The sequence below is a fragment of the Corvus brachyrhynchos genome, unplaced genomic scaffold (assembly GCF_000691975.1).
Source record: "Corvus brachyrhynchos isolate BGI_N302 unplaced genomic scaffold, ASM69197v1 scaffold37, whole genome shotgun sequence".
Taxonomy (NCBI): Eukaryota; Metazoa; Chordata; class Aves; order Passeriformes; family Corvidae; genus Corvus; species Corvus brachyrhynchos.
The window spans coordinates 284866-300821 of record NW_008239289.1 but is presented as its reverse complement, the minus strand read 5'-3'; the positions used below and the strand labels follow the sequence as shown (position 1 = coordinate 300821).

At 36.2% G+C, this 15956-nt stretch overlaps 1 protein-coding gene across 16 annotated transcripts in view; it reads left to right on the top strand.

Annotated features, from left to right (window-relative positions):
• Positions 1-15956, top strand: part of CUNH9orf3 (chromosome unknown C9orf3 homolog) — a 219043-nt gene that overhangs the window by 101636 nt on the left and 101451 nt on the right. For 15 of the 16 annotated variants that reach the window (XR_001864014.1, XR_001864015.1, XR_001864012.1 and 12 more), the window contains 2 exons: positions 1-38; positions 667-750. Coding sequence is in view for 8 of the 16 variants with exons in the window: in XM_017740426.1 (XP_017595915.1) it covers positions 1-38; positions 667-750 (122 nt within the window). In the remaining 8 variants the exon portion in view is untranslated. Of the gene's footprint in view, positions 39-666; positions 751-15956 lie in introns of those variants that run through there. The other variant, XM_017740431.1, reaches the window with a different exon arrangement.

The following is a 15956-nucleotide window of genomic DNA, read 5'->3' as shown; positions in this document are numbered from 1 at the left end:
GGAAGGAGTGTCAGCTCGTCCAGCAAGTGAGCGGCGAGGTGAGGAGGAAACCTTTCGCAGCTGTTACATTGCACCCGCTTCTTGCCCTTGCTAATCTGCTCCTGGAGTTTTCTACCTGACACACCACCCCACCCTGCCCGGCTTTTGCTTTAAAACGTAATTGCTTTCGTATTAAGAATAAAAATATTAGTACAGGAAAAAAAACCCCACCAAGTGTTATTACTTTATTAAATAATAACAACCACGCCATCCAAATTTGGCGTTGGTAGTCTGGAACAATGTTCGAGTGGGTGGCTGGAAATAAATCTCTTACTTGAAATAGAAGGTGTAAGGGGTAAAGTGCAGAGGTTTTTCCCAGGAGTTTTTCACACTGCAATGATAACTTTCCATTTGGCAACCTGGTCTGACATCTAAATGTTCTTTGTGCAAAACCCTTTAAAGCAAAACGTCTAAGATGAAGAATATCACCTGACGCTTTGATCATGTACAAGTAATAACCAGATTACCTGAGACCACATCACTTTAGAGGGGAAAAGTGCTTTTTCCTTTCTAGTGAAGGAATGAAAAAAGTTGTCTTGAGTATCTTTATAGCTTTTTAGTAATGCTGAGTAACTGCAATCAGGTTACATCTTCTACCTAAAAAAGCACCATGATTTTGAACTCCAGGTCACAAAATGGACTCAGACAAACCGGAGGATCAGAAAAAGCAGCAAAAAGAAAATGAAACAGGATGAAGTTGTTTTCCAGCAGGTAAGCAATCATGATGTCAGTTTGTGTAATGGGACAAAGGGCAGCAGATCCAAAATGCTTTCTGATTATGCCTTCTTAAGCTTGGTAAAGATGTTACTTAGTGTCTTCAACAAGATGATAGTAAATGGGTGTTACAGATGAAGTTTCAGAGTCACTATGTAGTTAAAATGGCAAGAAATAAATAACTTTTTTTAGATGTCTGTATTCAGAAGAGAAATTTTTCCTATATTTGTATTTAACTGGGACATTCTCAGGAAGAAACAGAAGGGTGCTGTCATCAGAGAACTATATCCCTTGAGAGCTTTTGACAGGATCTGAAGCACTTTTTTCAGATACTGGTAGGTGAGAGACAGTTTTCATGGTAGATAGTGGGAAAATAATAGATGGGATGTGCATGTTGAAACAAATATTTGGACTATGTTGTTGACTCTTCATTCAGAGGGTGAGTTTGAAAATCATGTATTTCCAGTATAGATACCAGTTAATGAAAATGTGATGATTATTTTAAAGAATACTACAGAGGACTATTAAACCTGAATGCAACCAAATTTGAACTATTTTTAAACCAATGAATTTTGATTAAGCTATTGTGAAAGACCTGTTCTATAAGGTTGAGTTGACCATTTAAATTGCAATGCAGAGAGATAAGTAGTTAGCTGATACTAAATAGTCATTTTCTGTCCCTTGAGGGAAAAAAGGTGAATACAAATGTTCTTCCAAATGCATTATTAGAACTGTGATTTTTTTTTTTTTTTTGCTTGTTTTGGTTTTGAAAACAAATTTATGATTGTATTTTAAAGCTCTTGTTACCTTTAAAGGATTAAAAATAGTAGTGTGTTGGTTTGCTGTTTCGACAGTGCTTCTAAAATGCATGATGAATCATTGCTGTTTCTGTAGCCAAATTCTTCCTGATAGCATGGCTGCCAGCTCCTGGGATATGTTGCCTTAGTATGGGCATTGCAAGTATAGGACAAGTGTCCATAAAGTGCATTGTTGTGGGTGGATGATTTTCCAGCTCCATGGTTAGCTAAAAATTGCCAAATAGCATCCTTTAATTCACTACTTTTATTTTGTAACTGGAATGCATCATTTAGGAAAGATGTTATGTGTTGATGTGTTTTAGAATGACATGATCTAAATAGAGATAGCATCAACTGTTTCACCAGAAAATTCCATTTCTGTTTATATTTCTGTATGTGAATGTGTGTTTGTGTGTATGTGTAGCATTTGTATTTACAATCATTTTATGCTAAGATGAAGAAGATTTTTTTAAGCAAAAAATTGTATTGCCTTGGGAATTTGTGAGCAAAATGCATTGATAGTACAAATAACCCTAGTACAAACCAGTCTGCATGCATTTTGAAGCAATTTTTAAATGGTGCAAAGTAGATCCCCTGTTGTGCCTGAAAAAAAAACCTGTGGGTTTAAAAGTGCCTTATGCTGTTATACCAATCCTAATCTCTTTTTATAGAGGAAAGTTTCATTAGTGCAAAATCTCTCTGTACTGATAAAACTTCTTTTCTGCTGAGGATGTTGTTCTCGCTCTGCATTTTGTGAGAGAGAACTTCAGCATGTACCTTGCTGGGTTAGAAATGCAAAGCCTGATGTGTAAACGTAAGATATACTCATTGTTTTTTCAAACAGTAATTCTAGAGCAAGGTCTGTGAGTAGACATACGAATTAAAATTGAAGGCAAGCATAACCATTGTCTTCTAATATCTATAAGTATTAATAATTCATGGAGATCCAATGAGGATTCACAGAACTGCATTTGCAGGGTACTTAACCACGTGGGAAGGAAGAAGTGTAACAATCTTACATTTGATACTAAACCTATTCACTGAGGTTGGAATTCTTTATGTTGCTTGAAAGTCTGGCCATTGCAATGGTGATTTTTCCAATACAGTAACAGATAAAAGAATAGAAGAGAAAAAGCATGAGGGACCTCCCTGGTTCTAGCAGAGCTTTATTATTTGGTTTCAGAGTTGCTTGCATTAGGTTTCCAACCTTGACTTACCGGTGCAATTCCTTCTTAGTGTAGGTGGTGCTAACCTCTGTTTCATGAGAAGTCTTGATTTTTAGTTGTGTCCATACTAGCTTATAGAAGAAATGGCATTATACAGAAGTTACCTTGAGAGATAAACAAGAGAACAAGAAAGAGAAAAGCATGTAATGGAAAAGTAGGGTAACCTGGAAGATAGTAGAGAAGTAGAAATAAAGGTGTGGAATGAGAAGAGGGAGGTGAGAAGGCAAGCAATAATAAACAGAGAAGTCAAAGAGTTGGTACCAGCTCATATTACAACTGTGATTAAAATAAGGATACTGATGGATTTTGCTACATCTAGAAAACTGAGCTTTGCTTTGATCTTACTTATCTTTTCAAAACAAACACCACCTTATTAAATGTAGCTTCTAAACTTTCCAAACAAGCACTAACTTTTTATATGTAGCTTCTAAACTTTCATGTGCCTGTGCTGTTGGGTTTTCCTCTAAGCTTTCATGTGCCTGTGCTGTCCAATTTTCGTCTATCATTTTTCTTCTTTCTGATAGGAAGTTTCTAATACAGGGTGGATGACTTTGCTATACTGAGACACCACCAAATCGAAGCAAGTGCTGCATCCAAGTACGAAATTTAGGACAGAAAGATAACTGTATGGAATAAGTGAAACAGAATTGTGAAGGAAAGGTTGCTGGCAACTGCTGGGGAATTGCTTCTTGGAAAAAGTTGCCTTCTAAACAGTTAAGTTTGTAGGAGCTGACTTTACATACACTTACAAGTATTTAAAAAACATTTGAGGATACCATGTGCTGGATAAAAACTACATGACTGTAATGTTAACTGTGCTCAAGGGGAACCAGTGGGGAAGCTTGTGTAGAAAGGTGTGGGGCTGCTTTCCAGTGTGGATCCACACGGTGGATTGCAGCAGTGGGATAGAATTGATGGGTGAGAAAGACTTCTAGCCGAATAGCTGTGGGTCCTCATACTTCTGCTCTTCTTCTTTATTTGGGTTTTTTTCATCTGTTTTTAAGCTTTTTAAAATTTCTAACCTTGTTGCTGTTCTATCTCTGAAACTTCTTATATTTTCTTAACACCTTTTATGCCAATTCTTTTGTTTCCTACTTCTTTTTCACATCTTGTGTCTTTTCCTGTCTTCTTTTGACTCATTTATCTTCAGTACTGTTCACTCCTTTCTATTTACTTTCAATCACTCTATCTGTTTGAAAAAAAATGGCAAAAGAAGTTGAAAAACTGAAAAAGGTTACCTTTTGCTCACTGTGTTTTCTGCTTATAGTTCTCTGTAGCTACTCTTCTTGCAGTATGTGCACATATACACAAGTTTAAACACATTCACCCTTTGCATTTCTACTTTTGCCATCCTTTCTATTCTTGTACATTTTTTACTCCTCATTTAATATTATGCTGTCACTTCATGTTGTCCTTTATCTGGTCAGCACATTTAGCAGTCAGTATATGTATCAATATAGAATGCTGTTCATGTTTGAAATTTAGAGAAGGTGTAACAGAGTTGATAGGAGTTACTTGGTTAAAATAAGCGTTGTTGTATAATGAAGACTATGATAGAACTGTTAGGTGGTGGTGTTATGATGATGATGACGTTTGTTTTAATGATTGACTGTGTCTGCTTGAAAAAAAAGATTCCATTATCCTATCTGTGTTAGGCAGAAGAAAATGATCTTTCAGTCAGACTAGTGGAATTGTGGCATGCGATCTGTGTCTACTGTAGAATTTGTGGAGAAACATCTTTTCATTAGAGGATTAATTCACTTTTACATGACATTCAGTGTTTAAACATAAAAGCTTATTTGAAAATATTCCAGTGGTATAAATAGTGTTACCAGATGAGATAGCAAGGATACACAGGATTTAGGAAAAATACTGAAATATGTTTGCGTATATATACACACTAGATAAGGAACATGTTTCCTGCAAATGATCAAAATTGCATTTGACTGTTTCAGTTTTAGTTTGATTGTATACTGAAACTTTGGGGAGTGATTCAAGTTTTCCAGAATAATTTCTGCTGCTTTCTCAGAAATACTGTTTTCTTGTATTTAAAGTTCATCTGCTAGTTTTACTAGCAATGTGACTGTCTTTGATTTTTTTCCTGTTGGTTGTTGCTATTGATCCTTCGTGTGACTCCAGAGATTTACAGTTGTCAGTATTTAAGCTCTGTTAATAACCTGAGCAAAAATGACTTTGTTGATATAGCTGTTACGTTTCTGATAAAAAAATAGAAAACCCAAACCAGTTGTGATATATATGCTAAATGCTAAATGCTGTAAGTCTTTGTCCTTTAACAATGAATTCACCAATGTAAGTGAAACACAAGAAACAAACCTTGTAATTCTCTGAAATTCGTTGTCTTGTTATACTGTAAGTAGAAAATATTTTGAAGTCTCATAAAAAATACTGATAAAATACAGTGTGGTATAAAAGAGCTCTTAGTTAACTAGAAGATTTATTCAGAATGGTGTGCTTCTGCTAATTCAAGTAAAGACTGTTAACATATAATGCATAAAAATTACAGTAAGACTTTTATTGGCATGTATTTTTTGTTTCTCAGAATGAGTATTTTTACTTGAATCCACCAAACTAAGGATCAAAGCAAAGATCAAATATGAAATAATCTCTTGAGCTTGTACATTGCTTGTGCATTTAACAGCTAAAAGAAACATGGTGAAAAGTCCTAAACTGTTATTCAGAGAGGCTTCAGTGGTGTTATTTGCTGTACCAAATACTGTTAATTTCACAGAACTTTCTAGCAGCCCTGTATACTGGCCTTCAGTGATTACAGAAAACATTTAATTCCTTTCTCATTCAGAAATTTGAATCGAAAATTTTGTCCAGCTCATGTACAAGATATGATTTGCAGTAAATGTTGTTAAGCTGTCTGGGAAATAGACTCTGTCATTTAAAAGCTTTTTTCCTGAGTACATATGAATATAATTTCAGGCCATTGGAACTAAGCATTTTTAGTATTTAGTTTTCCATCCCTGTAAGAATATCTGTATTTGTGAATTGTTTGGAAACTTTTTAATTGCACAGTTCTAAAGAACTATTGTTTTTTCAGGATAGTGCTGCTTCAGAATTCACTTAAGAAACATTTAATAGAATAAGAAAATACTATGTGTGCAAAAAAAACCCAACAAACAAGAGTGAAATTTTTGGTTTAGCAATATTTTTTTTTAATAGTCTGGTTCTGACCACAGTATCAGCTGTATCTTATTTGCAGTAGTGGTATGCCAGGATCATAGTTTTCTTTTTAATAGCACCCATCTCTCTTAGCAAGGAATTGTTGTATTACATTTCATATTGAGCCTCCCAGATGGATACTAACTTGTCAAAGAGTGAATGTTCTCATTAGGCCACATTTTCAATGATCAATCAAGATCAATGAAGCAACTTATTACCATGCATATGCTAATGCTTCTGCTCCCTTTCTGACTCTGAGATGACCATTTCTAAATTAGGAGATCTCAGGCCAGCATGTCTATGTGTCGAAATAGTTTAAAGATGGCAGATATTTGCATCACCATTAATTGTAGTTATCCAAGCAAGCAACCATCCTGAGCAATGGTAGATTAACGCCACTTTGTTGTAAAACACGAGGTATGTCCAGAAAGTCATAAAAAGGCAGTTTTAATAGACAGGTTTATTTAATTTGATTTGTAGGAAGATCTAGTTACACGTTTGTGATGTAGCACTGTTCGGCTATCAGTTCACTGGAGGCATTTTAATAAGGTGATGTTTGTGTATGTTATCATGTGATGCTATCTAGATATACTACATTATTGGGATTGACTACTGCCACTAACTTTTTCAGTCTGGTGTTGTTTCTAGTTATAAACCCCTATTTTTGGTGATTGAAACATGATCATTCATACCTTAACTTATAAAAAAAGTTTTGTCTTTAATAAAACAGGAAATGGAAAAAGTGAGAACAGTTTTATTCATTCCAAAATAGAAGAAAAACCCCAAGCACAAAAAGCTTTGATTGTTTTTAATACTTCTCAAATGTATGCCCCCACCAGTGTTTATGCAGTGAATTCTGAGTGGTGGTGTAGTGAGTTTTGGGAGTAGAGAGAAGGCTGTCCCTTTCAGGGCATTTGCAACTGGAACAGCATACCACATTTGGAAGAAAGTAGTACACTGCATTCAAACACTCCGTAAGTTTTCTCCTACAGATTTTTCCTATGGATTTTTTTATTAGCTGAGAATATACACTTGTGCATGCCAGCTGAATAATCTACTTGATTTAAATCTCCCAGGTTCTTCTTGATGTGATTGAGTACAATGACTCAGAAGGAGGTTTATTGGTCTGCTGGCTCAAATGTGTGCTTTATTTCAGTCTTATATTTATTACACGTTGTCAGAAATAGACTTAACTATTTTTTAATGACTGGTGTTAGCTATTGTCCTCATTGTATGTATATTTTCAGTTTGGATTATGTTCACATGCTGTATAGTAAAAGCACATGTATACTAGTCTGTAAGTGCAGACATTGTTATTTAAAGAAATGTATGACCACAAAAGGTAAAGGCTAGGCCTTGTAGAAAACCTGTTAAAAAGGTTTTGGTAGTTCTTAATCTGCTTTTTCATGGCCACAGTACTAAAAGTAGTCGTGGGTACAACTTGAAATACTGTCGTTCTCTCCTCCTGCTAGAGTCCCCTAAGAAGCTCTTTTTGGAGCAGGAAGGTAGCTCACAGTTGAAAGCAAATACATTCTTTTTTGCTTTAACTAAATTGACAGGATTGAATTTTTAAAGGTATGTAAATTGTACTGTACTCATTTGGTCTGTGCTGCATGTATTTTCTTGTGTCACTTTTCCTATGGGCACAAACTTTGTGACTGATCACAATTGTCTAACTCACCTCATCAGATGCTTCACGTGCCGGTTTTGTGAAACCTACACCACCATTTGAAACTAGACTACTTCTCAACATTACCATATATTTTTATATATACGCTTAAATTTTCCATAGTTTTATAAAAAAATTATTGCCAGTGACATTTTTCTTAATTAAATACAAGATTTTTTGTCCTCATGTGTTAGAGGTCATAATGATTTTTCAAGAAAAGCTTTTATTTTTACCTGGAAAAATAGCTGATGAAAAGGCAATTAGGCAATTATGTTGCTCTGGATATATTTTTCCCTTTTCTGCCTTAAATTAAGGCATCCATTGGGCATTTTCAATTAAAGTTGTGAGAGCTCTAAATCAAGCATGTTCCTGTAGAGGTGCTGTGGGGAAAGCCCACAAAAAAGCAATGCAGATATGTGAGCGCCATCATTTCTGGTAATCCTAATAGATGTGTAAGGAGGAAGATGATATGACTGTCCCAACCACAGGTACCATTTTTGTTGCCACTTTGAGCCTCTGAGATGGTCTGGTCATGAGACGCCAAGTTCCTTGTTGAAATTGGATTTCATTACTTTTGCTTCTTAAAAAATTTAATGTTTTGGTTTTATGAACTGTATTCTACATACTCTTCAGGCTGCATGCTCTAAATGTGCTGGACACCATGTAATGAATTTGCCTTACAACTGGTTTCCTTCTTCACTCATAGTAGAAATACCTGAAAAAAAAAGGCTCTTAAGACTTAGCATGGAAGACTAATGAAGGTTTTTCTTATGTTCCCTCATCCATATTTCAAAAGGAAATGAAATACAGCAAGAGAGTATTAAATGTTTCCATACTCAAGATCCTGTTTATTTCAAAGTAAAAGATGACGTGTAGTGCCAGTTATGCAGTAACTATGGTTGTCTTGTTTTTGTTTAACTCGATTTCTTTGTGTTTTGGCTGTACTTCTGACAAACATGGTGAAGCTATTAATATATTAAAATGCTTTGCTGAACCAGGTCTTAGTCATCCATTCTCAAGATCTATTTTCCAAGTGACCACTTCCTCATTGAAGAGATTTGATTTCTCCTTATTGCACAGAGAGTTTTCTACTGGGAGATGTTTGTTAATATTTTTAAATATATCTATTCATCTGTACATCTATATCTTACAGCGTAGATGACACCTTTGGGAGAGGGCAGGTAATATTTGAGAGACAATAACTGTAGAATTAATTTGTCTAAAGCTCAGTTTCCTTTTTAATTTGTCTAATGCTCAGTTTCCTTTCATGTCCTGCAATTTCCTCTCTCCTCTCTTGCTTGTTAAAGCAAAAGTAGGTTCCCTTCTAAGTGCATGCCAGTTCACACAAGATGGAATTCTCAGTTTATCACCCAAATTTACCTTCATTGTGGCTTGATAAATATGGCCTATTTTTTGACAGCAAGTGTTACCTTGAGTAAACCTCCTAGGTTTTCAAATGCTTCAAGAAGGAAGTAAAAAAAATTGAATTTTATCCATTGTGGAACATAAGCAACACAGGTGTTCATATTTAGGACAAGTGATTGCTTGAAGAGTTTGGGAAGCCAGGGAAGGTGATTTCAGCTTACCTGGTTTTATAGAAGGGAATATGTGAAAGGAAGATGCATTTTGAATCCCTTCCCAGTCAATATAATTAATATGCCATACTTTTGTTTTAATACACACCCTTATTTTGTAATGTGTAATATTTTTCAAGGAATTAAACATTTGTTCTTATTTGAAAAACTACTATGCTTGTTTATCACAGGAGAGGAGATGTACCTGACAACAAAATGCTTGTCTGTACTATATGCATTGCTCCTAATTTTAAAGCACCTCAGAGTTGCATAAAAGTAGCTGAGAGATTCAAGACATCTCAAAAGATACTACCTAGTATTGTGAAGGTACAGTTTTAATGCAACTCAGTGTTTACAAAATGTCTTCTACTAAACAATTGCCAAGTACTTTTTATATAAGGACCTAATTACCATTGCATGAGATACCTCAAAAATATGTAACATCTCTTAAAATTCTCTGTCCTTCAAAACTGAAATTAGAATGTTTATTTTGATTTTACAGATCATAATCCAAAGCATGGATAGCTTGTCTGCAGATAATAGATAGCTTGTCTGCAGATACTTAAGAAAGTTGGGCACAGCAAGGAAATGAAGTCAAGTTTTTTGGCCCAACACAAACCTTCAGTTGAGGGCTGTCTATATTATAGATAAGAATTGAGCCACACATTCTTCCATGAAGCAGTTAGTCCCGTCTGCACCAAAATATATACAGGTATTTTAATACAGATATATATACAGATATTTTAACCCGCAGCATAGATCAGAACAGAAGGTAGGGCTGTGACTTCATTTCCCCAATACTATGAAAGGCTCAGTGCATATAGCAGTGTAGTTGAAAAGACGATCTTGAGCATGGGAGGATTCATTTAATCTATATTCATATTGTAATAAACATACTTTCTAGTAATGAATTACAGCTATAGTGATTTTAGATTTTAAGTATCAATTATAGGTGTTGGCTTTAAGTCTATTTTAAAAAATAATAATTTAATGGGCAACTATTTACCTTTTTGCCTTTGACTGTTTGAATGTGTGTATGCAGGCTGTAACCTTTAACACAAAAGGATAATAGAATAATTAATAAAAGCTTGCTAAATCATGGTTTTTTCAGTGCAAAAAATTCTGATTGTAAAATATTCAGGCATGGTGTGGTAAGGTGTTAGAGGGCATGGTAACAGCCAGAAGTCAGAAATGTGCCTGTGTGTTGTGTCTTCACAGCACAGAAAGAGGTATGATGGCAAGTCTGTTCCTGTTATATTAACTTGGAGGTAGTACAGAGCTGGAATCCATGATAAAGAAAATAGCATGCATAATCCTTTGCTACAGAGGTGTATTGCTATAGTGGTGTGTGTTGCTTCACAACTACATGAGACAGAAATGTAGAGTTAAGTTTCTTGTGTGAATGTCTTGTGTAGCTATCCAGCCTTCTGGTATAAAGTGGCATGTAAGTAAATATTTAATGAGTTATATTTAATTGAAAGTATCTGGTCAGACTATCAGATTTTCTTTTGCTTCATCAGGAGGACAGGGACTTTTTCTGAAAATAACCCATTTTATACTTCCAGAGGGTATTTCATATCTTGCACTTGTTTTTAATCAGTTAAAGCCTGTGAATATCCCATATAGGAATTTGTTTGAAGTGTTTTTAAAAAGGAAGGTTGTGTAATACCAATGACCTAGATGGCATGTAGACACTAAGTCTTTTCATTTGTTTTCTCTTGTCCAAAGCATTGAGACAGGAAGCATTCTTAGAATTATTTTTAGATTTTTAAAAGTCAACCTTGATTTCCCTGTGTAACAGTAATCCCTTGGCTAGGCCTGAAAGCAGTACTGTTTACTCTTCAAAGTGCCATATGTTTGAAATTTTTGGTTTCATTTTGATGCCTGTGTTGTTTTTTTGGTTTTGTTTTTTTTTTTTAAATAAAGTACTCAGAAACTTCGCTTTACATTGGATTTTCATATATTAAATGTTTGGGTATAGAAGAAAGTGCTATCCAATGTATCCATGATTCTTCTCATAGTGTGCCTAAACCACAAAATGGTTTGATTTATTGCTGTCTAGTCTGCATGTGTAAAAGAGCATGTGTAAGATCGTGTAAAAGGTCACTTTCTTGCTTTGTAATTGTGTTGCCTTTATGACATCACATTTGCTGTGACAGAAAGATGGCTGAGCCATTAGGAGTCAGTAATTCTGGTTTCCTTCTTAGCTTGTATCCTGCTTATTTTCCATTTACGTATTCAGCTGAGAAGTGAGCTATTGCTCCCAATGTATCTTTACACCTCCATCATGGAGCTGCTGCTGTTTTAGTTGATGTGTCCCTTTTTCTAAAATAAAAAGAAATTGAGTGCATCAGTGTGTTGCCCTAGCACCTACCACTGTTCCTCGTGCCATTTACAGCATTAAAATCTGTGAAACTTGTACAGAGATGTTGCTTTAACCATGCACAGGCTGCTGAATTACTGAATCTTGTTATCCTTTCTTCTACCACACAAATGAGCTGTGCTATGTAGAGAGGGTAAGCAGTTTCAAGTTCTTCATCTATGAAAGCTAAAAATATTCTTATCTAAGTGTTCTGTTACTTGTGACACTAAGTTAGTATTTGTAAAACATACTGGGTTTGGTAAATGTGAGAGTTCATGGAGTTTTTGTTTGTTGTTGCTGGTGTTAGATCAATGACTGATGTAAGTAAGGGAATTGTGTTCTTTGGGCTACACATAAGCTTTTCACTGTCAAACCTATATCTGTGATGCAATGCTACTTGATGTTTCCAAATCATATGCTACTCACTGTTTGACTATATTCCTTTCATCAGTGAAAAGCTGGGGCTTTTCAGCTTTTCTCAAGTCATCTTGATCTAAATGTTTCTAGTACCATCAAAATGTAAAATAAGTCAAATGCACAAAGTGTTATAAAAATGTCTCTTTATGACAGAATAAAAATCTCTTGTCATTCAACAAATCTGCTATGGAAAAGTTACTTTTGAAGAGTAGTGAGTTTTACCTGGCCAGAACATTGTGAGTGTCTGTTAAAGTTTATAAAAATCTGATTGTGGATGCTGAAACATGAACTCTGGATTACTCAGTTACTAAATAAACCTCCCAACAGAATAGCTCAGTATTAGTTACACAGAGGAAAAACTGGAAAATGGGAGAAGTTGGATCAATATACCATCACCTTCATTATTGGGATTCTAATTATATTTAAAATTTTAATACGTTTCAAAGTCACGATATGTGAAATGACCAATTATTATCAACACGAATCCTTGAGATTTCACAATGCTCATTGCTGCGCACATGTTGTCTGAGGAGATCTAGATAGGCATAGGAAAGGTAGAAAGGAAAGGATAGGTTGTCCAGGAGGGCCAACCCTGTCCTGGGGTGCATCAGGCACAGCATTGCGAGCTGGGCAAGGGGGGCATTGTCCAGCTCTGCTTTGCACTGGGGTGGCCTCACCTCGAGTGCTGGGGGCAGTTTTGCTGTATGAGGAGCAGCTGAGGGCGCCTGGTCTGTTCAGCCTGGAGATGAGGAGACTGAGGGGAGACCTCATTGCAGTTACAACTTCCTTGTGAGGGGAATAGGAGGGGCAGACACTGATCTCTTCTCTGTGATGCCAAGTGATGGGAACCAAGAGAATGGGCTGAAGTTGTGTCAGGGAGGTTTAGGTTGGATATTAGAAAAAGATTCTTCACCCAGAGGGTGGTTGGGCACTGGAACAGGCTCCCCAGGTCACAGCGCTGAGGCTGACAGAGTTCAAGAAGCGTTTGAACAATGCCCTCGGGCGCATGGGGGGACTCCTGGGGGTGCTGTGCAGGACCAGGGGTTGGACTCGGTCCTTGTGGGTCCCTTCTAGTTCAGAGTGATCTGTGGTTCTATTATTCTAGAAGGAGAATTAAAGCTCAAGGTTTTTGGTTTATGTTCAACCTCCCCAGCAAGTACCAGCATTTTCCCCTTCCGGGTTCTGTTTCTGTGGGAGTTTTACAAACAAACCCACTAGTGGCCTGTGAAGCACTACAGAACAGGACACAGAAGTAACTCTGCTTTAAGTAACAGGTAGGGAGAATTTGCCTACTTATATTTCATTTGATTTTAATGTTAGGAGTTGGGGGATGGGAATTAAAAGATATATGAAGGGAATGTCCAGTCAAAGATGTCCTTCCTATTCTGGAAGCTAACTTAGAGCGCAAGTGCCTTTTCTTTTCCCAGTTTATTGAATTTATTGCCATCTTGGCTTAGTTAACAGTGGACAGGCTGGGTTTTTTGCAATGCAGACTCTTTCCAAAGCACTGGCAAAGATTTACCGTAATTCCAGCTGAGTTTCCCTGAGGGTTTGAGCTGAAATTCTGACTTTCGTATTAAATTAGGCATGGTTACAAGACAAGAATTATTTGTGAAGTTTTTATTAGGCATGTGACTGACAAAACAGGCAACAGGGATGCAATCACTGGTCAAAAATGTATCCAGGATACAAAGGGCTCTTACTTATAGACTTGAAGGGTCATAGATAGAAAGATAGCCTTTATAAGTTTAAAATAAAAAACACCCCTCCCTCAAACTTCTTTGTGCGAGTTACCCTTGTTTGACGATTTCACCTCAAAAAAGGGCTTCCCTTTTTTTTTCTAAACACCTGAAATTTCACGCAACTATTCCATGTATTTCAACCAGACAATGTTTTGGGGGTTGGTTTTGAGTTTTTTCAGTTCAGTTGTATTTTTACAATACTTTAAAATACTTTGGCAAACATCTTCTGTGGTGTAGCAATGACCAAAAGTACTTGCTATTCATTTCCATGGCCATATTTATGTCAATGTTGCTGTTATTCCTTATGGCAGGGTGCTGCAGAGATTTTTGCTAGTGTTTTGGGTCATAGCATGAATGAGAATCATGGCATAAACATTGTCCCATGCCACTCCATCTCTATTAAACATTGAAGTGACCCCTCAAATGCCACTTTTTTTTTTTTTTTTTAGTTCAAAATTGTGCTGTGCTTTGAAAATAACTGCGTATTTGACAAGTTTTGATTGATGTATGACTAAACAGTGTTTAAAATTATGGCAGTTATCCATCTATGCTTGAGTGTTTTCCATGGTTCCTGCTGGATTAATCACTTGCTGATGTCAGAATTACCATCACTGGGTGCCTAGAGGGAAATGAAAGTTAGAGTGATATAATCATGAAGTCAGGCTCTCCACATGGCAAATGCAGTCCTTTTATTTTCCTTTCCTGTCTTGCATCATATCCCATCTGTCTATATTTCCACATTGGTTCCTTACCATTTTCCTCTTTATTTTTTAGGGAAAACTTTAGTTTCAGCAACCTTGTATTTCCTCCTTTCCTTTGCAAAAAAAGGCTATCATGAGAGTGAAAATCCATTTCTAACCTGGGATTGTTTATAGATATGCTACTGTAATGAGTACCTGTGCTTTACCTGATCTAAACCTCTGTTATGCTCAGGTGTTTCTGGCTTGCCTGTGAAAAAAAAGGAGATGGTTAATGTCTGCTTGTTTTGTGATGTTTAATTGAATCAATGGGAAGCAAATATATTTTTTTGTATGGAGCAACTCCATACTACTACAGATACACTTGTCCTTCTGTCTCTTCTTACCATTATGCATATGTTCTTGTGGAAGACAACGTTGTCATGTTATATAAACTGCAGAGACCTGATTCTTCATGACCATGCCTGTTTTAATGTGATGAAGGATTTTAAGCATATTTGGATGCATAGAAAATGATGAAACTGAAATTATATTAAGAATGTGATGGATTCATTTTAGCTCAAATATGAATGAAACCTCATGTAGCTATCTTCACTCAAAGTCTATAATAAAAACAGCATCACAGCTTGGAAGTGGAGATTACATGTGGCAAAAAATCAGGACATATTTTAGTTTCATCCAGTAGCTCTCCCAGTCATTTTAGATGCTAAAGGAATCTTCTGAGAGCTAATGCTTTTGAAGTAGGCCTTCCTGTTACAAAGTAGGCTGTTCTAGAATAGTTTCTGTTTGTGGGGGTTTTTTTGTGGTTTTCTTGTTTGTTTGTTTGGGGGGGTTATTTGTTTATTATTTTTCTTTATCCAAATGGCAAGAGAACAACTCTTAAATGTTTACCCAGATTAAATGCTATTACAGCAGTGTGCTGACAGTTTTGGTAATTTGTACTGGGTTTCTGGGGAGAGCAGTATCTGTACAGAGGCTTTTGTTCCTTAAGGATGGACAAGATTGGCAATAGCTAAAAATTAGCAGTATCTAAAGGTCGCCGAGTGTTTTGGGTGAGGAAAGCCAAAATACTCGTTCCCAGTAAGAATGCCTCCTAAAAGAGCTAACAAGAGAGTTGTATTGCTTAAAATATTTTTTGATTGTGTCAGCAAAAACCAGGGTGGGATAGGTTTGAAGATATGTATCGCATCTGAGGTTCTGAGTTGACACTTGCTCTCTCAGCCTTGTATTTTTGCAGACTTTAAGGGCACTCCCCCTGGAAAGAAAGAAGATCTAGTTTTTCACTTTTTACTCTGGGATTTTTGTTTCAGTGTTGTTGTTGTGGTGGGTTTTTGTTTTTCTATTGTTTGTTTTTTAATGTGTAACATTTGTCCTGGAAATCTGCAGTCACTACAGGGGGAGAAGGTGCGTTTGAACTGAGAGAGGTACAAGGACTGAGGTTGTGTCAGTTAAGGTGAATGCTCAGTCAAAAAGCTCTTTTAAAATTAAAACCATTGACAGGTCAGTTGACATGATGGTTGGTAAACTGG